At 37.4% G+C, this 22,798-nt stretch overlaps 1 protein-coding gene across 1 annotated transcript in view; it reads left to right on the plus strand.

The window, feature by feature from the left end:
- kiaa2012 (KIAA2012 ortholog) overlaps positions 1–22,587 on the plus strand; it is a gene marked incomplete at its 5' end in the record, with an annotated part of 31,621 nt that extends 9,034 nt beyond the window's left edge. Inside the window, 24 exons of the mRNA XM_084122467.1 lie at positions 189–375; positions 504–637; positions 1,503–1,689; positions 1,793–1,954; positions 3,384–3,545; positions 4,580–4,711; positions 5,079–5,156; positions 10,300–10,367; positions 11,006–11,098; positions 11,217–11,378; positions 12,112–12,201; positions 12,322–12,414; positions 12,600–12,692; positions 12,880–12,972; positions 13,876–13,968; positions 14,065–14,131; positions 14,329–14,539; positions 15,404–15,584; positions 15,663–15,792; positions 16,440–16,885; positions 18,578–18,783; positions 18,872–19,044; positions 19,539–19,758; positions 20,917–22,587. Coding sequence (XP_083978593.1) covers positions 189–375; positions 504–637; positions 1,503–1,689; positions 1,793–1,954; positions 3,384–3,545; positions 4,580–4,711; positions 5,079–5,156; positions 10,300–10,367; positions 11,006–11,098; positions 11,217–11,378; positions 12,112–12,201; positions 12,322–12,414; positions 12,600–12,692; positions 12,880–12,972; positions 13,876–13,968; positions 14,065–14,131; positions 14,329–14,539; positions 15,404–15,584; positions 15,663–15,792; positions 16,440–16,885; positions 18,578–18,783; positions 18,872–19,044; positions 19,539–19,758; positions 20,917–21,085 — 3,630 coding nt within the window. The 3' untranslated portion in view covers positions 21,086–22,587. The remainder of the gene's footprint in view (positions 1–188; positions 376–503; positions 638–1,502; positions 1,690–1,792; positions 1,955–3,383; positions 3,546–4,579; positions 4,712–5,078; positions 5,157–10,299; positions 10,368–11,005; positions 11,099–11,216; positions 11,379–12,111; positions 12,202–12,321; positions 12,415–12,599; positions 12,693–12,879; positions 12,973–13,875; positions 13,969–14,064; positions 14,132–14,328; positions 14,540–15,403; positions 15,585–15,662; positions 15,793–16,439; positions 16,886–18,577; positions 18,784–18,871; positions 19,045–19,538; positions 19,759–20,916) is intronic.
- Positions 22,588–22,798: the final 211 nt, after the last annotated feature.

The raw sequence follows: 22,798 nt of genomic DNA on the forward strand, positions 1-22,798 counted from the left end.
TTGGCTTTTGAACCTTTACAATGAAAAACGGAGACCAGAAATGCTAAGGTGAAGTACTGTACATGTGAATTTGATCAAATGTCTAAATGATTTCCACTTTTTAGTCCATGTGTTTTTCCAAACTGCATGACCATAACTTCTAAACTTAGCTAAAGAGCTTTTCATTATTTTGCTTTGACATATACCAGATACTCCCACATCTTATCGACCATCTGAAGGATCTAAATGGCCGTGGGAAGCGCACTCGGATGGAGAGTGGAAATGGTGTTGCAGAGACGTGCCCTCTGAGGTCAGTGTATGTGGATTCGTCTTTGGAATACAGCCCACTCTCACGGGTCAACTACTACGGTGGACACATGGAGGGATCCCGCCAGAGTAAGACAAGAAGTACATCAGTATTTAGCGGACCATTTAAAGTCCATAAAATCCACATATGACATCCAGATACAAGCCTGAAGTCATAAATTTGCTAAGTATGTTCTGCAAAACTGTGTTTGCTTTAGTGAGACATTGTGGGGGTGAAACTCACGAGAGGAGAGTGAATATAGAAACAGATCCCAGCTTCACCGTCTTCCACTTACCACCCATTAACCAGAGCCCGCTGGTCAACTCAGACTCTGACATTACTTCAACAATGGTAAGAATTCGGTATTTGGTAATTACACTGCAAGAAATGGCTGAAGACACATTTATCTCAACCATTACTCTAAACCAATGCACTTCTTATAAACAAAATATCAAACAAATCTTGTTCTCTATTTTTCTGCATGTTAACTTCTGTGATGTTAACTTTTTGTTAATTTCTTGGCAGCTTCTTGACAAAATTTGTCAAACATTTTCAAAAGAGAAAACACCTAATATTGCTGAAATATGTATTGTAAACACCTGGGACTCTTATTCAAGCGCAAATCTCAAAATTACTCTTTACTATAAATAAACCTAAAAAAAATTGTCTCCTTCTCTCTTTTCTGTACTTTTCTGCATTTTAACATCTGCTCTAGCTTCTGTTCGACTCTGAATTACTCTTCCACAAGAGGATAATGGATATTTTTGAATCTTGCTTGATAAATTGCTTATCATTTTCCTCATTTGTAATTCAATTAATTTTTAAATGCTAATATTGTGAAATAGTATTACAAATTAAAACAAATGTTTCCTTTTTGAATAGATTTTAAAATGCTGAATTTTCACTCAGTGTCACATGATCCGTCAAATTCATTCTAATATGCTGATATGTTGATCGTTTTGTATTATTATTAATGTTCTGCTGCTTATTTTTTTTATGGAAACATGATATAATAATATAATTGTTTTTGTATACATTTTTGTTAAGATTTAATTGCTAAATAAAAGCATAAAAAAAAAACCTTCTGACCCCAAACTTTTGAACGGTTCTCAAACATCCGAATAACAATATATTTGTCTTTTATAAATTCACCATATCTACTGAAAATGATTTAAGTGCATACAAATGATGTAGTTCTTTTGGAATTGTCTTGAAGAATAAACCGGAAATAACAGATAAAAAAAGGAGCTGTGAGAATTTACCACAAGGAGAACTACATGTACATCTCCCTGGCATCAAAGCGGGAACTACACATGAAAACCCCTCAGAGAGCCGCGTGCGCAGGAAAGTGCTGCTGCTTTTTCCTGCACAAACAGAACATACAGACACCCATCAGCCGGATGGTATGCAACATCACATTGCACACTTTTACCAGCAAGTACATTTGCATAATGGATTAGTTTATTATACCACATTTACCATTCTTTCTTTATTGTTGTGCCTTAGATGACCTTCATAGGACCCCTCTTCAGGAGCGTAAGCCATGTGGTGATCTGCATGCAGAGGGGCTCGACCAAAGAGGACAGGACCCTCTCTCTGACAGCAAGTGCAGGATTATAGAGATGGACCTGGGGCACATCATGTGGTCTGACGATCTAGAAAAGGGAGGTAGTGATATATTTATTTCTTTTTTAGATTTTACACAGTGTGGCTGCTGATATGACTCACAACATATATGCTGAAAGAAATACAACAAAAACAATCCATTATAGCAAGATCGTTTTTGTGATATGATCTTTTTAAGTATTAACCTTTATGCCCAGTGCTGTACAACTGAAGCATTACCTGACACATTCAAAAAGTGGTGCTGCAATTCAATTCAAACTCAAAATCTTGTCAAACATTTTCAAAAGATAATATTACTGAAATACATATTGTAAGAACACCTGGGCGCTGAACTCAAAATGACTCATCCTGAAAGTCAACAGCACTGCGGTATTGAAAACTGGTCAAGTGATGAAAAAATATAAGAACACTGCCAACAGTTTTGTACATGTACAAGCATTACCAAAGAGTCTGGAATCATGTGATCCTGCTTGAATTTTATAATAACAGTTATATATGAATATGGTTTGAATGTACTTTCAGGTTAATTGTTACATTTAAAAAATGAAATTCAGTACTGAGGTTTACTGACCGGTCTCACTCGTGCATTATTAATGTTAATTTATAGCACTTAAAATGTTAGTCACCATGAAATCATTATTTTTTTATGGAATATTTCAGTATTTATTGTAAATGACTTAGGGTTAGGGTTAGGTTTAGGCCATGCACATCATTATTTATTTATTTTTTAAATGCATGTTCCCTCGAAAATAACTACCCCTCGCTCTTGCAGCGAGGGCTCTTCTCTTCTCTGATGATGCGTTTACTGGCACAATGGCGGAACAACCTGTCACTCACATGACATCATAGCAGTAGCAAAACCACAGCCATCCAATCAATTCTCAATGGATAAAATTTTTTTTTTTTATTGTCCGAGAAGCCGTGTCACTCTGATATACGTCACAATAGCGAAGAAAAGACGTATTCAAAAACTTGATTCAAAAACCTTATGCATATTAATGAGTTAAAACCTTAATTTAAAGTCTGGCCAATTTGTAATATCTCTTTCTCATTTTTAACCATCTCATTTTTCATGCTGCTGACCGCCTTTCCTCTTCTCATTAGTTCACACATACTCTCCTCATCCAGAGCTTAAATAAGCTGTACGCTCCAGGGCTGCAGTGGCTCATACAGTGAAGCCGTGCTGGCAGAGCAAAGCCCCCCTCTGAGGGCCGAGCACCTCTTCATGTGTGGCTCGGCTGGTGCTTGGCTGCAGCTAAATGAAGTCTTTAGACAGGCAGAGCAGTGAGGACAGGGGTTGGTGGGAGATCTCAGGGGCTGATACGGTAAATAACAACACAGAGGCTAAGGTTCAGTTGTCCTCTAGCGCTCTGGGACCCAGGCAAAACAAGTCTCTATGAGAATTTCTGAGCATTTCTGCAGTCATTTCTGGTTCAGTCTGAAGTGAATTCTTTTCCTTTAATTCCCTCAGATCAACATCCCCCCCTTGGTCCATTGCCACCCCTGGTGGGCCGGAGGGGTCCCGGTAAACAGAGCTCCATGGCTGTGTACAGACAGAACCTACATGACCCTGCAGACACAACAGAAGCACAGACAGGAAACACTAGAGGCTGTCTTCCTCCGGAGCTCAGAGGTAGCCGGATGCTTCATAAAGACGGTTCAAAACAAGTTACAAGAAAAGCAGGCCAATTTTTTGCTGTGCACTCTGTCTAGAGTCTAGGGTATACCCGGCCCGGTGACAAGCAGGTCAAGGGTTAATCCTTCATAAAGTAAAAAACAAAAAAATATCATATTTATTACATTGTATAATATTTAATAAATAAATATATATTATAGGTATATTTGTATAGTTAGATTTGACCAATATATATATATATATTTTTTTAGTCTTTCTTTGAGTCTATACAAATATGGAAAAATGTAAAATGTATTTTTTTTTTTTAATTGAATGTACAATATTTAATAACTAAATGCAGTTGCATTAAATATATATTTTTATAGTTTCATTTTAACATTACATAGATATTTTTGAGTGTAGCCTATATAATTATCATATAAACTCAAATATCTATATATTTGTCTTTATATATTATACAATAAATAAATAAATGTTTACATAATATTACAATATATAATATTTTATAAATAAATATAATATTAATAATATTGATATATTTGTATAGTTAAATTTAACCAGTGGATAGATTTTCTTTGAGTTTATACAATTAGTGTACTTGCTCAAATTACTGTAGTAGTCTATGTCAATATAATGGCAAAATGTTAATATACAAAATGTATTTATAATATAAATATAAAGGATTGCTTTAGAAAGTTTGCTTCTAAAGATGTGCATGAACTAAAACTTTTTTTTTTATTTAGATGCTTTTGATTCGTCAATATTGTGCATTTCAGAAAATACTCAAATATACAAAAATGTATGTATAAACATTACGTTAAATGTCGAATAGTGAGATTATGCTGATATTAAATATGAAAATACCATTTGACAACATATTTCTGTGACACTTTGTTTGATATGTCTAATGCAATGACATTTTTACATGTGGCCCAAGTGTCATCTTGGAGCCCCTCTATATAGAGCAATCTCAACTTTTTTTCCTTTTTTAGGTTTGTCAAGTCTGTCTGTTTGAATCTGTGTGTTTTCAGAATGGGAGCGAGGCAAAGCGTTGGGCACCTTAATAATGGGTCCTGATGGTGAAATCATACGCTTGTCTCTCTGGGATCCCGCAGTTGACACCGAGGACCACCCAATAAAGGGTGATGTCACACAAGGTCACGGTAATCGAGGCTTTACTTGGTTTTATATTGTGCTCAACCAAATAAACACAGAACACAGTAATGTCTATACTGGCCTTTGCTCGCATTGGGCTCTTAAAGAAAAGGGGGGAAAAACGCATTAAAATGTCCACAAGATGTTATTCTCAACGATGTGTGTTATTAGTTATTATGTTGTAAATGTAACTTGTTGTCAGGGGAGTCTGTGTTAGTGTATTACAAGGACAGAGTAGGTGCTGGGTAAGAGTTCAGGTCAAATAAAGGTACTCTGAAGGGGAAACACAGCAGACAAAACAAAAATAGAGAGCAGAGGAGGTCCGTAACAGACAGAGATGATGTTAACATGAAGAATGTACCTCTTTGTTTCCAGTTCTTAAGGTTGTGACTTCTGAGGGAGATTTGAAACAGCCTTGGACGATCATTATACAGGACCACACCACAGATGAAGGTTAGAGTTTCCTATCCAAAGCACTGGAAGAATTTACTCTGTGTTCAGATTTATTATCGGACATGGTTAATATGAAACAATATACATTCAATTACACTACTGTTCACATGTTTGGGTTTGGTAAGATTTTTAAATGTTTTGGAAAGAAGAATCTTATGCTATCCTAATGCTGCATTTATCTGTAAAAAAAAAATATATTTTAAAATGCAATTTATTCCTGTGATGTAAAGCTGAATTTTCAGCATCATTACTTCAGTCGTCAGTGTCACATGATCCTTCAGAAATCATTCTGATATGCTGATTTGCTGCTCCGAAACATTTCTTATTATAATCAAATGTGCTGCTTAAATTTTTTTTTCAGGATTCCTTGATGAATATAAAAAAACAAATTCAAAAAGATTAATTATTTGACGAAACAGCATTTATTTGAAATAGAAATCATTATAAATATCTCCATTATTGTCGAATAAAAGTATTTTAGCAAAAATCTGACCCAAACTTTTGAATGGTAGTGTATATATTAATATTATTATTTTAATAATAATTATTAATAATATTAATATAAAACATATGATGTACTAGTATTAATAATCAGGTATAATAGAATATAATAACATTCATTGTAAAATTATATTATTTGGCTACTCTTTTATATGAGTTTCTACCTGTAGCTGTAGATGTCTTGGAATGGATTCACTTAAGAACCTTTCAGCAAATTAGCATTTTTACATAACCATTTAATTTTTTTAATTAATCCCACTCTCAAACTCATCTCATATGGGCCCTAACGAGCAAAATATGAGTAAAAATAGTACAGTACAATGAAACACACAAATATGCATATAAAGCACACGCTCCCCCCTCCCGCTCTCATGCTGGCTGCTCCACATCTGGTAGTGGTTTGCAGCAGTGAGGTATCCCGGACAGAGAAACCTGATCCCCCCCCAGGCTGAGGCCTAATCCCGGCCCAGGAGTCTGTGTGACTGACAGAGGCTGTGTTTTCTCAAGCCGACCTCTGGAGCTGCTCTGTTTCCTTTATCCTGTCACTGGTCAGAAACTCAACCCCCACCGACCCGCCTTAGCCCACCAAACCCCCTCCTCCATCCACACTTTCTAAATAAAGACTGTTGGAGCAAATGGCTATCATCACGAGGGCAACATCCCCATACCATGATATCCAAAAACCAAGGCAGCATAATTATCTGATACCATCATTGTACTATGGTACTGTGAGAGTACTATTTTGTTATTAGTTCTTTAACTGCTATTATTAACGTTTAAATTAATCATGTAGTGCAATGCACTTATTGCGTACATACATGTTTTTACATTGTACTTATATTATAATTATAAATGTAATTGCATCACTAATTAATTTCTGTAATTACATCTATAACTACAGTTGACCCTTCCCTTCCCTTTTAACCCATTCTTAAATTTACCCATGCCACAAAACCTGTCCCTGATCTTACCCGTATCCCACCTCAATAGCAGCAAAAGTGTCTTGCAAAACAACATGAACACAATTTACTCTACTTATTTTTTTATGTAAGTACATAGTAGTTAAAAACATCTTAAATAAAGTGTGACCTTTATTTTTCTTCAAGTTCTAGTAAATCCCCTACTGATATATTTCAATCAAAAGCTAAGTTTTAGCTACAAAACGGTCAGATGTGTGTTACAGCAGGCTATTCATCCATTAACATTAGTGCTGCAGACAGCTCTTTACGTTAACCTAAAACCAAATGCCAATACGTGTGTCCTTGTGCTTATTCTGGGATGTTTTATGCTTGTCTGTCTGGACATTGACAATGTGCTAACAAGTTGGTTGCTGAAAATAGTAAGGAGTGTTCAGAGGTGCCACATAGCATTCTGGGGTGTCTGGAATGCTGGAGACGGGTGGCGTTCATTACAGATGGACCAGCAGAAGGGAAGGAAGAAATGTGAAAACAAGAGGCAGCAATGCTCCCCTGAAGCTTATTAATTAAGTGTATATTTTCAGTAGCATTTGTAGAAACATTTATTTATTTTGACCCAAGGCTGATATCGCAAATAACATTCTATTGATATAGTAAAAACATTGTAGTCCTTCTAGACTTCCGCTGACTAGGATTTCTAAAGAAAATTTTGTGCAGGTTTTTATACATGAATGTCTTTTGTGATTTTTTTTTTTTTTTAGAGATCAAAATAATGAGTTACATTAATCCAAACAGTTTAGTAGACAATCTCATATTTAATAACGGATAAGTGAAATGGAAGTCACGATAGTCTTTTCTTCCCTATAGGGACATAAAAGGGAGGGACATGTAGGGAGGGACTTGATTTTGTTCATTGGGAATTGATTGGATCATTGCGGTTTGCTGTTGCTGTGATGTCATTTGAGTGACAGGTTGATCCCGCCCTCTCGCCAGTAAACAGGTCATCAGAAAAGAGAAGTCACTGCAAGAGAGAGGGGAAGTTATTTTGATTAAAGATTACGAGGGCACATGCATTAAAATAAATAAATAATGATGTGCATGGATAAGTCATTTATAATAAATACTGCAACATTCCATAAAAAATAAGAATTGTCCATTTTGATTTAATGCTGACTTCAACTGCTAGTAATAATAGTGAGGTAACTAACAATTGACATATACAAAGTTCTGTTATGAAATTCTAGATGGCGCAGGCTGATTGGTCCTTATTTGTTAGCAATCACATTGTTATCTACATAACGCAGCTGATTGGTTGCTGTGGCATCAGCAGCCAATGAGCTTGCTGCTCAACATTCAAATACTTGGCATGGTTTGCAGTTATCAGTCAGTCTATAGCGCTCTTCAGAAACCCTCCACCTTCCCCAGCTCCACCTGTATAGCAGATCTTTTCTGCCAAGACCAAATACATTAACTTTGCCATATCAATTACCATGCCAATCTCTCAGAGAGTTGTCATGACAGAAATCATTTTTTATATTATATTTTATATGTAAAAACAAGTGCAAATCCAGTTAAAACAAATCTAGTGACCAGTGAGACAGACAAAATCAAGAAAAAAAGAGGACGAGAAAGCGAGCAGAAGAGCATTCCTGTTGCTTTTTGGCAGGAATTGTGTCATGCCTGATGAATAATTGCAGTGGCTGGGTGGGTAAGATCAGAGGGCGAGGAAGGTGAGTGGGGTGTGGAGAGACAGAGCAGAGGTCCCACATGTGGAACCAAATGCAGCCCTTCTTTCCTGAGGATGGGGTCGCTGCTGCATTCACACTGCCTTACAGGCGAACATGTGAGGCTCTTTCCATCCCCCTTCAGTTAAACTCCCTCCCTCGTACTGTCTATCTCCTCCACACACCCGTTTCTTTGCCTCATTGACATCAAAGCAGCGCTGGAACCCATTAAAGCAGACAGACTTGCTGAAAAATAAACCATCAGTGACCGGTGCAGGGGTGCAAAATAACTGGCCGCTCTGTGTCCTGACTATAGGCCGGTGGAGAGAGGCACAAAGAAAACACTCCAGATCCTACAGCAGGACACTGAACATGCTCGCTGTCTCATGGTTAAATGCAAAAGACAGAAATCTGGCATTCGAAAGTTCGTGTGAGAATATCCGTGCCAGCAAAATACATTGAACAAGTAGCAAACTGAGAAGCTGCGGTTGCTATTCTACAACCTAAATCAAACCGCACAGTAACCTCAGAACTATTTTCTCAGACAAAAAGATTTGACTGAGAAATGACTAGACATATAAACATACTATTATAAATACATTTAGCATGGCAAGCTGAACTGCTGTCATGTGCTGTTGAGGTTTTTGAGAGCGATCATGTTTGGGACAGGCCTAAGTTAGTTGTGCCCCCTGGTGGAATGCAGCACTTTTCCATGAGGTTCATCCACGTGATTAGAGGCGACGCAAGCATACTAAACTTTGGTCTTGCGACAACTCAATGCATTCATGTCATGTCAGAATGATTGTATTTACAAGCTGAGCACAACCATGAAGTCATAATTACCAGTGGGAGATTTACCAGACCTGACTTTCCAAGGTGTGTGTCAAGATTTGTGGCAAAAGAAAACTGGTATTGATCATAACAATCTATGATTGTGAATGTTGATGGTATAATTTATTTTGCCGTCTTGTTTACAGTTGATTGAGATTCATTTAGTTGGTTTATTTCAACTGATACGATAAAGACAAATTACAGACAAAGTATCAGTTAAATACCTAATGTGCAATGTTTACTCTTCATCTTTTTATTTTGTTGAATTAGCACAAAGAAGTCAAGAAGTCAAATAGTCCAGTGAGTCCATTTCATTCCAAAGAAAATCACTTGACCGCATATTACATAGCAATTACGATTTCTAAACCTCCCAGGATGCAGAATGACTTCCATTTTACTGAACACAGGTTATCTTTCTTATTGCATCTAGAGCCACAAAAATGATTCTTGAGTCACTTAGTCTTGAGTACACTACTGTCTGTAAGATTTTTTTCTAAATGTTATTGTCTCTAATGCTCAAACACGGCGTTATTGTAAAATATGATTACAATGTAAAATTTATTTCTGTGATGGCAAAGCTGAATTGTCAGCATCATTACTCCAGTCTTCAGTGTCACATGATCCTTCAGAAATCATTCAAATATGCTGGTTTACTTCTTATTATTATCAGTGTTGAAAACAGTTGTGCTGCTTAACATTTTTGTGGAAAACATGATGTTTTTCAGCATTCTTTGATGAACAGAAAGTTCAAAAGAACAGAATTTATTTGAAATAGAAATAGTTTGTAAAATTATGAATCTTTACTGTAACTTTTCATTAAATTAATGCATCCTTCCTGACTAAATAAAGGTATTAATTTTTTGGTCACACTTTAGATTAGGGTCCAATTTTCACTATTAACTAGCCTATGACTTTTGCCTCAATAAACTCCTAATTACTGCTTATTAATAGTTAGTAAGGTAGTTGTTAAGTTTAGTTTACATTGGGTACGGGATGGAGAATATACTCATGCAGAATAAGGCATTACTATGTGCATAATAAACAGCCAATATCCTAGTAATATTCATGCTAATAAGCAACTAGTTAATAGTGAGAATTGGACCCTAAACTAAAGTGTTCCCTTTAACTCCTTTAAAAAGTCATGCAGAAATATACTATCTCTGTTTGCAGAGGAAGTCGCCACTAGTACATCTGAAGAAACTGCTTCTAACATGGAACAGCTTGACTCTAGTCATAAGGTATGACCTCAAGCAAACCTTTCCATCCTGCCTGGATCACAAAACATCTCACTATATCTGCTGAGAGTCAGAGAGACACTTTTATAATATAGTATGAAATATTTCACAGTGAGAGAGAAGGAATTATCCATGAACTACAGTTCAGTGCACTCCACCTCAATATAGCAAAGTCAGATTAATCTCTTTGAATCAAAGCCAGTTCTGTTCCCAAATTAATGACATTTCCATTACGCAGACAAAGTCGGCATGCTTTTCTTATGAATTAATATTTTTTATTATACTTCAGTGTGGAGCACAGCATGTGTTGACCAGTAGTTGTTTTTAAATCAAGCAACATGTATGGCGCAATCTGTTGTTACATTGATTTTGTCTTTTTTGATAATTCAAGGACATTGCTAAGTGCTTTTTTGGCACCAGAGAAGTTTTCCATCCTGTGTGATCCTTAGCATTGTGCAGAGCAATGGCAAAAACACCAGAACTTTGCACTGTAAACTAATCAGACATTTTCTTTAGGTTTTTGATCAGAACTGCGACTTCTTCGGCCAGAAAGCCTTGATGATCTATGAGTCCTCCTGAATTGTCCAGGGTAATTGTTTTTGTGAAAATCACAACATATTTGTGTGGTGTTTTTTTTATAGGCTTTTAAGGTCAGTCAACTTGCAGAGAAAACTAATGCTAAGAAGAAGCAGCATCTTTTAGGTCCCTACAATGAAACATTCCAGAAGACACAGGTGAGTCTTTTTACACCTGTATACAGCTGAATATTAAATCGATGTTGGCCTCCGGGGAATTGCAGGATCATGTTTTTATGAAAAATCACAATAAAAGGTGAGATGCTGCTTTCTGTAGGGTTTTAAGGTCCAAACACACGCAGAGACTAATGCAGAGGAGGAGGAGGAACAGGAAGAAGAACCAGAAGAAGAAGAAGAACCAGAAGAAGAAGAAGAAGAGGTGTATGAGAATGAGGAAAATTGTTTAGGTTCTGACAATAAACTTGTTAATAATGTACAGGTGAGTCCTTCCAAATCTGTATGACTTTCTCTATTTTTTTTACATTTTCAACTTTCTTTAGTGTGTAATGTTGCTGTGTGAGCATGAAAAAAGTCAAAAACTCTGCAAAGTCACAGAGCACAAAATCCATCCAAAGGGAGTTATTCTCTATATCAGTGCACACTGTTTCTGAACTCCCTGAAACGCCTCCATTGTAGTCTTGAGTTTTCTTCCAGGAACGGACACGTCATAGTATTCCTCATTTTAAAAATCCCTGCCCAAGGCAAAATAAAGGGGCGAGGCCTGGTTGAGTTGTGTTAGTAGTGTGTTGAAACTCGTGATTATGGTAAGGATAGTGACATTTCTGAAACACACTTAAAGGGATACTCCACTTTTTTTGGAAATAGGCTCATTTTACAACTCCCCCAGAGTTAAAGAGAGAGAGATGCTAATGGTCTTGTCCGATTCAATGATCTATGCTAAGCTATGCTAAAAGTGGTCTGGCTGAATGGATTTGAAAACGGTAAAACTCAACTGTTTAACTCTGGGGGAGTTGTAAAATGAGCCTATTTCCAAAAAAAGTGGAGTATCCCTTTATGTAACCAATCACAACACACTTGTCCAGCCAACCAATCAGAGCACATTGTGCTTTTCAGAGAAAACAGAGCATTACAGACAGACTGGAAAGAGAGGGGCTGCAACAAATGCAAACAGGAACTACCCACTGCTATCACACATGTGAATTTTTCTGTAGGTGTTTAAGAGGAAAGCGCACACACGACAGAATAATGCAGAAGATTATCAGGATGATTTAGGATCCGACTGTCAGATCATTCAAGAACAGGTTAGTCTTCCTCTTTAAGCACACTATGGGATTTGTTACAACCAAGTAAGAGTTCACCTAAAGTTTCAAACTGGTTTTGTGGAAATCACAATAAAATATGAGAGATGCTGTTTTCTGTAGGTGTTTAAGGCCAGATCACAAGCAAAGCAGAGTAATGCCAAGAGGAAGGAGAATTGTTTAGACGCTGACAGTGAAATAATTAAGGAGGAAAAAGTGAGTCTTCCTCTTTTACCTGTATTGTGTTTAGAACGGTGTTATGAGATTTGTCACCTTCAACGTCTGCAGCTAGAGAGTCTAAATAATCTATGAAGTTTAAACCATCTTTAGAGTTGACCTGAAAGCTACAGAATTAAGTGGAAATAAAAAACTCAAAAAAAGTAAAGTGCTGTTTTCTGTAGGTGTTTAAGGTCAGATCACGTGCAAAGCAGAGTAATGCCAAGAGGAAGGATGATCGTTTAGACGCTGCCAAAGAAATAATTCAGGAGGAAAAAGTGAGTCTTTCTCTTTCCTCTTCCACCTGTTCTCGTTTAGCATGGTATTATGAGATTGGTCACCTTCAATCTCTGCAGCCAGGAAGTCTTAATAATCCGTGAAGCCTAAACTATCTTCAGACCAGCGGACCTAAGAGTTACAGATTTAGCTGGAAATAACAAACTCAAAATATGCTGTTTTCTGTAGGTGTTTAAGGTCAGATCCCGTGCAAAGCAGAGTAATGCCAAGAGAAAGGAGGATTGTTTAGACGCTGACAGTGAAATAATCCAGGAGACACAGGTGAATCTTTCTGTCTCACCTTTATATCATGTGGCACACTATTATACAACTGATTAACTTAACGTCATAATATTCTATGAAGCCTTAACCATATTGCTACCATGCAACACTTGAACTAGAGTTTCAGGATAACTGATTTTGAAGAAATCACAATGAAATACACTACCATTCAAAAGTTTGGGGTCAGTGTAATTTGTATCATTTATTTGATCAAAAACACAATAAATAAAATAGTAATGATGTGATATAATATTACAATTTAAAATAACTGTTTTCTGTTTGAATATATTTAAAAATGTAATTTATTCCTGTGAATTTTCAGCATCATTACTCCAGTCTTCAGTGTCACATGATCCTTCAGAAATCATTCTAATATGATGATTTGCTGCTCAAGAAACATTTCTTATCAATATTGAAAACAGTTGTGATGCTTTATATTTTTTGTAAAACAGCGTTACTTTTTTTTACGATCCTTTGATGAATAGAAAATAATCAATCTTATTTTAACATTATAAATGTCTTTAGTGTCACTTTTGATCAATTTAATGGATCCTTGCTGAATATAAGAATTAATGGTCACACTTTAGTTTAGTTGATAGTTATTTACTATGACTTTTGTCTCAATTAACTCCTAATTACTGCTTATTAATAGTTAGTAAAGTAGCTGTTAAGTTGAGTGATTGGGTTATTATGGGATGGAGAATATGTTCATGCAGAGTAAGGCATTAATATGTGCTTTATAAGTACTAATAAACAGCCAAAATCCTAGTAATGCATGCTAACAAGAAACTAGTTAATAGTGAGAATTGGACCCTAAACTAAAGTGTTACCAAATTAATTTATTTTAAAATATATACTAAATATTTTACAAACGGTATGTAAGAGCGATAATGTTTTCTGTAGGTAATTAAGGTCAAATCACGTGCAAAGCAGACTAATGCCAAGAAGATCGAGGATTGTTTCAGCTCTGACGGTGAAATAATTCAGGAAGCACAGGTAATTCTTCCACTCGTATAACATATAGCATGCAATTATAAGTTATCCATTAACGCCTGGTTTAATCTGACTGAGTCTTATCCTGTCTCTCTCAAGGTCTATTTACCTGAGGAGAGATTAGAGGAAATGAGCAGCTCCACAACTCGGCAGTTCAACAAAACCGGTAACCTGAGTTACAGCTCAACACAGAAACATAAAGAGCAATGGTGCTGATCTGGTATCTAAGCTCTGCAGTCTGAGTAGACTCTGTTTACCATCTAAAAGAATAGAGCAAGAACCATTCTTGCATTTCCATTAAGTGTTTTACCTAAACTTCTCTGTATATTCACAAAAAGTAAATAGTTGTGACTCTGCCCACAGGAGAGGAGGCCACTAGGGTCCCAAAAAAACGAAAAGTAAAGGCAACTTTACAGCCGGAAACAGGGGTGACACGGGGGTCAAGGAAGACCAAAGGTGATGCGCCTGCTATCATCCCAAAATCAACACATTTCACTCCCAGAGCACATTCACCGGAGTCTCTGTCTCCTGAAGGACAGACAGAAATCCAGACAGGATTACCAATGGAAGCAGAGTGAGTCTCAATCACATGTCATGTTGTGCTCTTGTGTTTGTGTTTAGAAATTCTGTACTGATGTGCAGCACCGGTATGCAAGATTGCCATGCTTGTGTATTTGAATTCGGAAAGCCAAATGACAATAAATTCCCTGAATAATGTGCAAATGTAACCCATCTCTCCAAATAAATGATGCATAAGGGACTGAATTATGTTGCAAATGTTTATATTATTGTGCTAAATTATGACCCGGTCAGAGTGAAACAGTAACATAATACTGTTTCGGTTAAGTGGCAGTTATAGTTTATAATTATGGTTTATCAGAGAGGGTTAGAAAGTTTTATAATAATAAATATGACCCAGTGCTTCATCTAATTAATGGACAATCAATCCCCTAAACGTCCTTTTAATTCCCCTGAACTCCTCCCTCTCGCTTTCCGCCGCTTCATCAGTTTTTACCTCTTCAATCATCAGCCTGCTTGCATTCCCGTCATGTTTTGGGCATACACAAAGCAGGTTGCAACTTCGAGTCAGAGGTCAGACAGAGGTCAAACAGCCTGGCTCCAAGGTTTTGGGGACTCATTAATATCCTGTCTAATCACTGTTTGCATTCCTCTCTCGTCACTCCATCCGTCCCAGTCTCCGGCGCTCTTTGATTGCAGCTCAGATTTCAGCCCGAACCCTTCTCAGGCCCTGTGAGCGGTGAGAAAGCCGAGAGGAGATTAGGGTATCGCTTCACATCTGAGCTCTTATCAGTAAATCTCTCTCACTCCCTACCTCACTCCATCTGGGCTATATCTTAACCCCAACACCAGACTTCCGACACTGTGCTCCAGTTGATTCCCATTAATATTTGATATCCTTTGTTGTTATTTTTGACAGCACGGGTCATTCAAAGAACGCAGGTGGAAGAGAAGATTCACAACACACACTGGTGGAGAAAGTAAAGAAAAATAAAAAGCTTAATAAGCAAACATCAAAGGGGAAGACCGTTCAAATTCATAAAGACATTGAGACCCAGAATACCAGCGTCCCCGACGATCCCACTTCTACCTCAAAGAAAGTGAGTTACATTCTAGTCCAAATGTTCTTATTTATTTTATACACATTATAATTGTTATAGTATGCTCTCAATCTGCAGAAGAAAAAGAAAACAGAAAAACAGAAAATTGAAGAGGCTGAAGAAGAAAAGGAAAAGCCTGAAAAAGCCCAGAACTCAATAGTTCAAGTTAAAAAGAAGAAGAAAAAGGATCAACCAGCATTTGTTGTTGGTGAGTTTATGTTGAAATAAGGTAGGCAGAATTTAAAGACATCATGAAGTTTTGCGGTAAACAGATTTTATGTACTGTATAATTCTAACATTTGGGGTAAGTACTTTTTATTTTTTCAAATAAACTAATAATTGATTCAGCAAGGATGCATTCAATTGGTCAAAACTGACGACAGTTTTTTTTTATCATGTTATACAATTTATAAAATCTATTTCAAATAGATGTTGTTCTATCCATCAAAGATGAAAAATATTGATAATTGATAACATTGATAATAATAATAAATGTTAGAGCACCAAATCAGCATATTGGAATGATTTCTGAAGGATCATGTGACACTGAAGACTGGAGTAATGATGCTGAAAAATCAGCCTTACCATCACAGAAATATATATTTTTAATTATATTAAAATAGAAAACATTTCACAATCTTACTTTTTTTTTTTTTTTTACTGTATTTTTTATTTAAAAAAGAGACTTCTTTCAAAAACATTTTACAGACCCCAAACTTTTGAACAGTAGGCTAGTGTATATTTATGTTTATTAGAGGCAACTCATTAGGACAGCAATTAAACAGAAAACATTTCATAAACAGAAAAAATTAAGAACATGTGAAAGAAAATATATTTTCAATGCATTTGTTTTAGGAAAACCTCGGCCACAAGAAGCTGAGTGGATGACAAATCCAGTGGATGAGCCTGAGAGACAGATGACCCTTCAGAGAGAGGTGACGACTCACGACACAGCGGATGACCAACGACAAAACACTGAGAGCACAGAAGAACAAACCTATATTGACTCTGGAGACGACATGGATGCTGATACGGACTCAGAGAGTACAGACACTCATGAAGCACATGAAGACTCTCCCAGATCAGTTTACAGCACTCAAAGATCGCAGAACTCACTCATTACAGCACGTTCAGATGCCAGCATACACAGACTCTCACAGAACTCCACCAGAACCAGCTCAATGGGGGTGGCAGCCCAATGCGGCCCGTGCAGCCCAGCAACCCTGTCTCTCATCCACCTGCCTCCTCAGTCAGTACACCCTCCTGCCTCAGACCCCACCAAATCTGAGACAGGCAAGGATGTGAGTATTTCTCATTCAACAGCTAGACATTTGTTTGAATCTATACCAGGGGTAGCCAACCCTGCTCCTGGAGGGCTACCTTCCTGCAGACTTCAGTTCCAACCCTGCTCAGACACAATTGGCTGTTGTTTTCAAGTAATCCTAAGCACTTTAATTAGGTGGTTCAGGTGTGTCTGATTACAGTTGGAGATAAACTCTGCGGGATGGTAGCCCTCCAGGAGCAGGGTTGGCTAGCCCTGATATACGAATGTGCTGTGTTCGAAATCACCCCCATACCCTCATTCACTATTACCTACATTACTCCACTAATATAGTCTACTTGAAGGAGTTGATGAAAATGAGTGAGTGAATTCGGACACTGAGTGCACTGGAAGGACTGCCGACTTTGTATAGTTTGTGCTTGCTGTTTAATAATAATCATTTGAAATGTAGCAAACTGGCAGCCCCAGTAGTAATGAAAGATGTATATTGAACTCTAACATGGAAACTAGCATATAAACCTTCATTAAACAATTTAATAACAAATTAAAAAGGAATTTATACCTGTATGATATTACGCTGGACCAGCGCGGTTTGGAAAATGGATGGATGATTTGATTCAGCTGCAGGCGCCGGGAATTCATTCAGCGCTCGACTCTCACAGTGCATTATGGGTATTCTCTAGCCGTTGAGCGTACAACGGTTGTGCACTCGTTATTGCGGTGCATTGTGGGATTGAATGAGTGCACTCAATAAAGTCTGGACACCACTACAAATGGCTGTCCCTTCAAATAGTGCCCTATTTAAGGGCATATGGGGCGATTTCGGACACAGATACCATTTATAACAGACTGTCAGTGCATTAGTGGTGAGGATTTTACAGTGACTGCCCGCAGTTACAGTAGATGGCGACAAGTGACTGACTTTATAAATAAGCCAACAAATCTTTAATTCACCCATTTTTTTCAAGCATACTGATTCATTCAGAAATGAATAGTCATTGAATAGTTCACTTAACCGTAAGACTTATTCAGAAACAAAACACCACTGTTTGTTGCACAGTGTTGCAACTGCAACTCTGATTTTACTTCATTTGGAACTGTTTTTGTTGATAGTGCAAACATACACACTAGGAGTTAGAAGTAATTGGAAATACTGTGTCTTGAATGAAATTTACTCAATATAGAGTGCCTTAGTGCCTGCCCACTTTTTCAGTAGCTTTGGTTCTGGAATTATTTTTCCCATAACGTCTTTTGCAAAGCTTCATGGGAGTGGATGGGCGCTAAAGAGCTTCTTTTTTTTTTTTTGCATGATTTGCTTGTACTATTTGCTTTCTCTGATTGGTGGAGATTTCTCTGCAGAATCATGGGTAATGTAGTTTTTCACTAGAAATTCTACTGTTGAACATGATTTTTATTTTAAGTTGAAATATTGAAGGCTGAAATATCATTGATTAACAACCTCATAGTTAGGCCTTTAAAGTTTTTCTTTAAAATGTATTGTAAAAATCAATTACCGTATGCAGAAAATAAATGAAAAATGAGGTCTTCGAAACACAAAATTTTGCACTAAATTTTTTTTTCATTGAATCATTGAATAAGTAAAATCCCCATTGCAGTTGTGCTGTTCATCTGAATATCAGCACTCTTGTTTGTGTGTGATGTTGCTTAAGTACGCTCTTATTCATAACCCTACCATTGACTTCACTATTAGGTTAAAAGCAGCGAGGTGCCAACTAACCAAACAGACAAAAAAGCTGCAGCGCTGGCTGAAAAGGCAGAGCGTCGTCGTCTGGAGGTGGAGAAGAAACGGAGGGAGAGAGAGGAGGAGAAGAAGAGACAGCAAGAAAAAGAAGCGACAGAAGAAAGGATGAGGCTGGAACTGGAAGAAGAACAGAGGAAGAGAGCAGAGGAAGCGAGGTACAACCTGTTTACTGCTTTTTAGAAACATAACAAAACACAATATACCGCAAACACTGGCAAGAAACTAACACTGTGATATATGCAGGTTACGGAAGATTAGAGAAGAAGATGAGAGTCGAAGAAGGCAAGAGGAGGAGATGGAGAGACAGAGGAGAGAGCAGGCAGAGAAGGACCGAGAAAGAAGACGACACGAGGAGAAGAGGAGGCTGATGGAACGGCTCCAGAGAGAAAGACAGGAAGAGGAGAAACGGCAGGCTGGTAAATATCAGTGTAGTAATGATTTATAATTGGTTGGGGCCCTTAACACGTGACAATCTTGATTCCTGCATTAGTTAACACTCTACTGGTGATTTAATATGTACAGAGCAACTGTTTGTGCTTTAATGTGGCCATGGTCTGGATTTCAGCCTTGACAATAGCGACACTGACCACAGTACTAAGGCCGTGTCCCAAAAATAGCACACTTGCGGTCTTGTATCCTTTATTTGTACATGTAGTCAATGAAACCATAGGAAGTCCCACTGGTCATTTTATGATTTAAGAGGGTGCTCACGGTGGCTTTACATGCCAAACCTGCAGACTATTGCACAACAGTCTACGACTCTGTGCAGCATTACATCCCCTAAGCGTGCATTTGATGAAGGAACACATCGCTGATCATGCATCCTACTACATTAAAATGTAAATATCCTGCAAGCATAATGCTTTATGAATAAGTAAACAAATGAATGAATGACTTTCCTAATTTTCAGCTGAACTGGAACGCCAGCGTTTGGAAGAGGAAGCTCGTAAGGAGGAGGAGCGCAGGAAGCTGTCAGAGATGGGTGATGCTGAGAGACTGGAGTATCTGCGAAAACAGCAGGAGGAGGAGGAGGAGAGAAGGAAAGCTGCTGATGAGAGGAGGAGAAAGGAGGAGAAGGCAGCGATGCAGGTTGAACAGGAGGCCAGACTGCATGCTGAGCTGTTTGCCAGGTATGTCACGCTACAACAAACACGTTCATGCAGAACTCCATCAACGTTTCATCAACTAAGGTTCCTTCATGTGAGAACATTTACAGTGTCTGAAACTTTATATCACTAGCACCTCGTGTGTATTGCCTCTTTAAGCGGAATCGCTTGAGACTATTCCTCATTTGTAAATCACTTTCCATTAAAGTAACAAAAGTTTGGCAAATCTGACATTAGATAGAGAATGTGATTTAATGTTGAATCGTCGCTCTGTTGAGAATATTTAGTGTGTTCACCATGAGTTGACTAAACTTACTCCCACACACTTTTTTTAAACCAGCATGCCTCGATTAAGCAAGGTTTGATTTAATCTTCCGAGAGTTCAGGCCTTCAGGATTTGTTTGGCGGTAAGATAAACTTGCTTTCTGGAATCCCCCCCAGACCTTCTTTCCTTTATTTACGGCTATGGCGTACATGAATGATGAAAGTATGCAGTCTCCTGAGAAAGCTCTAAAATATAAATAACTATTTTAGCCTCACCATTGTGGTTTAGGGTAAGGTAAAACACGGTTTGGAAAATGGCTTTATGATGTAATTACTCATTATTGACATTTTATAAATTTTTACATTGCGTAGCATTCTCACATGAAGGATCCAATTTTATTGTATTTTTTTTAGATTTTTGATACAGATCAGCTCTAGCATGCATTAAAGGCACACTATGCAAGATTTGTTCCTTAAATGTAACAGCTTGGAAAAATTTTTTATGGTTAACACACTCGTAGTAGGGCGAATCATCCCGATAGCAAAGCGGGGGGGGCACGACGTCACATACATCAACAACATATGAATCAACCTCAATGGAAGACACTAGCACGCATTTCAGACATGAATCATGACAGAGTCGACAAAGAAAACGAAGAAAGCGCGGTCGGAAGAGTGTAGAGACGGCTCTGCGTGAGTGGTGTTTACGACAGTAACGTTAAATACAAGTACTCCACAGCGACTCTAGGTGTCGCTGTTTGACAAAAATGGAAACTGCATAGTGTGCCTTTAAAATGGTCAGCATTCATTGCATTGGTTAAAAATCTCCTTACAATTTTCTATATAATATTGCAGTATAATATTGCTATTTTTCAAACTGCAGGAGCTTTATGTGAAGTGTATATCTCTCTATGACAGGCAGAGGGCAGCACTGGAGCAGCAGTTAAAGTTTCACAGGGGTCTTTTTGTGGAGGCAGAAGGGCTGGAGCAGACGCAGGATATATCCCGTCCCTGGCTTTTCTCCTATTTCACCCTGTTAAAGCTGCTTGGCTTGGCTGAGGAGGACACACTCAAAGATGTGCTGTGATTCCTTCTTTTGGGTTCATAACCCTCACCACACCAGCGCTTACAGCTAGTATTTCAGTTATGTGCAGTTTTCTCTAATAGGTGAGCAATCTGCCACATGTGGAAATCTGCTGGATTGCTCTCATCATTTCAGATGACATATGACTCATATCAGCACTTTTGAATTGCGCCTGCTCAAACTGGATTTTTCTTCATTTCTGTCTGAAAATTTAGTCCTAGCCCTATGCATACCCCTAAACCTAACCCTTCCCATAATTATCCCTAAAATCAGAGGGAATTGATGAATAACATGTAGAAGCACCTAACCCTGGTTGTAAGCTTACACTTCACATAAAATAAACTTGTCCCTCAAACCTGATTGGTTGATGGGAATGTTGTTCCAGGATCAACAAAGATGTTGATCCAGGAACATGTTGCACTTGGTGAAATCAGTCACAGAAGGAAGGAGTTGTAGAAGTTGAGAGAGCCACTGACATTGAGTGAGCAGCGCCCTCTACTGTTTGTCTTTTTAACAAGATGAGAGATTTGTTCAGGTGTATTCTCATATTTTATATGTAGTTCAATTTGGCAATTGACACTATAGTAGAATAAAAGTATATTGGTGTGAAAGATCACAGCACAGACCTTGAGTTACATAACAGCTAGTGGATTAAAAAGACAAGCAGGTAATTTAATTATGATTAGCAGTGTGAAAAATCAAAAGACCCAAAATATCTGTTAGTGAAAGACAATGGGCAAACATCAAAATCCAGATTAGTCTTCATGAGGTAATAAACATAGTAAAAATAGAAAACGTTATAAAGAATAAAAAATAAAAAAAATCATTTAACTTGATGATGATGACAATTTTCTTCATGCAGCACCACATATACAAACACATACTGTACTTACATACATACATATTCTATTTGCTTTAAACGCTGTCAGTGCTTAGAGCTAGATGTGGAATACAAATTTTTTCTGTAAAAAATATAGAATAAAATCAGCCTTTTTATCAGATTATGTGAAGGAATAATCAACAGATTAATGGATTATCGTTAGTTGCAGACCTAGATATTATGAATTATTATATTATTTAACTAGCCAACAATGATATTAGAGGATGCAGACAATAAATATCTATTGATTTGCAAGTTAGCAAACATAACACAGTAAACAAAGCATATACTTGCACGCTTTAAAATAAATCAAAATTATTTGTTCATTTTCTTTGTTATAGGAGAAAAATCAAATGGCAGTAAAGATTGACGATCACTACATAAATCTTAGCGTAACCTACCATGTGTCTTTGCTTTCTTCTTTTCAGATGCTCAATGTTTCTAAAAAGAAACTAGTTTCTTTTCGCCCTTGGTGTCTGCAATTACAAAATCAAGACACAGGTTAAAAACAGAATTAATTTTATAATTTGAGCAGATATTTTGTTTTATTTGGTCAGCTACTGGACATTTACCAGGCTAGAAAAAGAACAAGAAAAGGATGAAAAATAAAACAAATAAAAATGTAAAAAACTATATGTATGTGCATCTGAATATTCATTCTCCAACAGGATTTAATCAGACTTCAAACAGATTTATTTAGTAGATTCACAACCAACCAAATGCTTCTTCACAGGCTGTGCTCCAATAAAAGCGGCTTGTGCTCTAGTCTGTGGAGGCAGGAGAAGCCACCAGAGCAGTTGAGCACTGAACAAAATAAGACACTTTAGTGAACAAAA

This window comes from Abramis brama, assembly GCF_963993115.1.
Source record: "Abramis brama genome assembly, chromosome: 8".
In the NCBI taxonomy this organism is placed as follows: Eukaryota; Metazoa; Chordata; class Actinopteri; order Cypriniformes; family Leuciscidae; genus Abramis; species Abramis brama.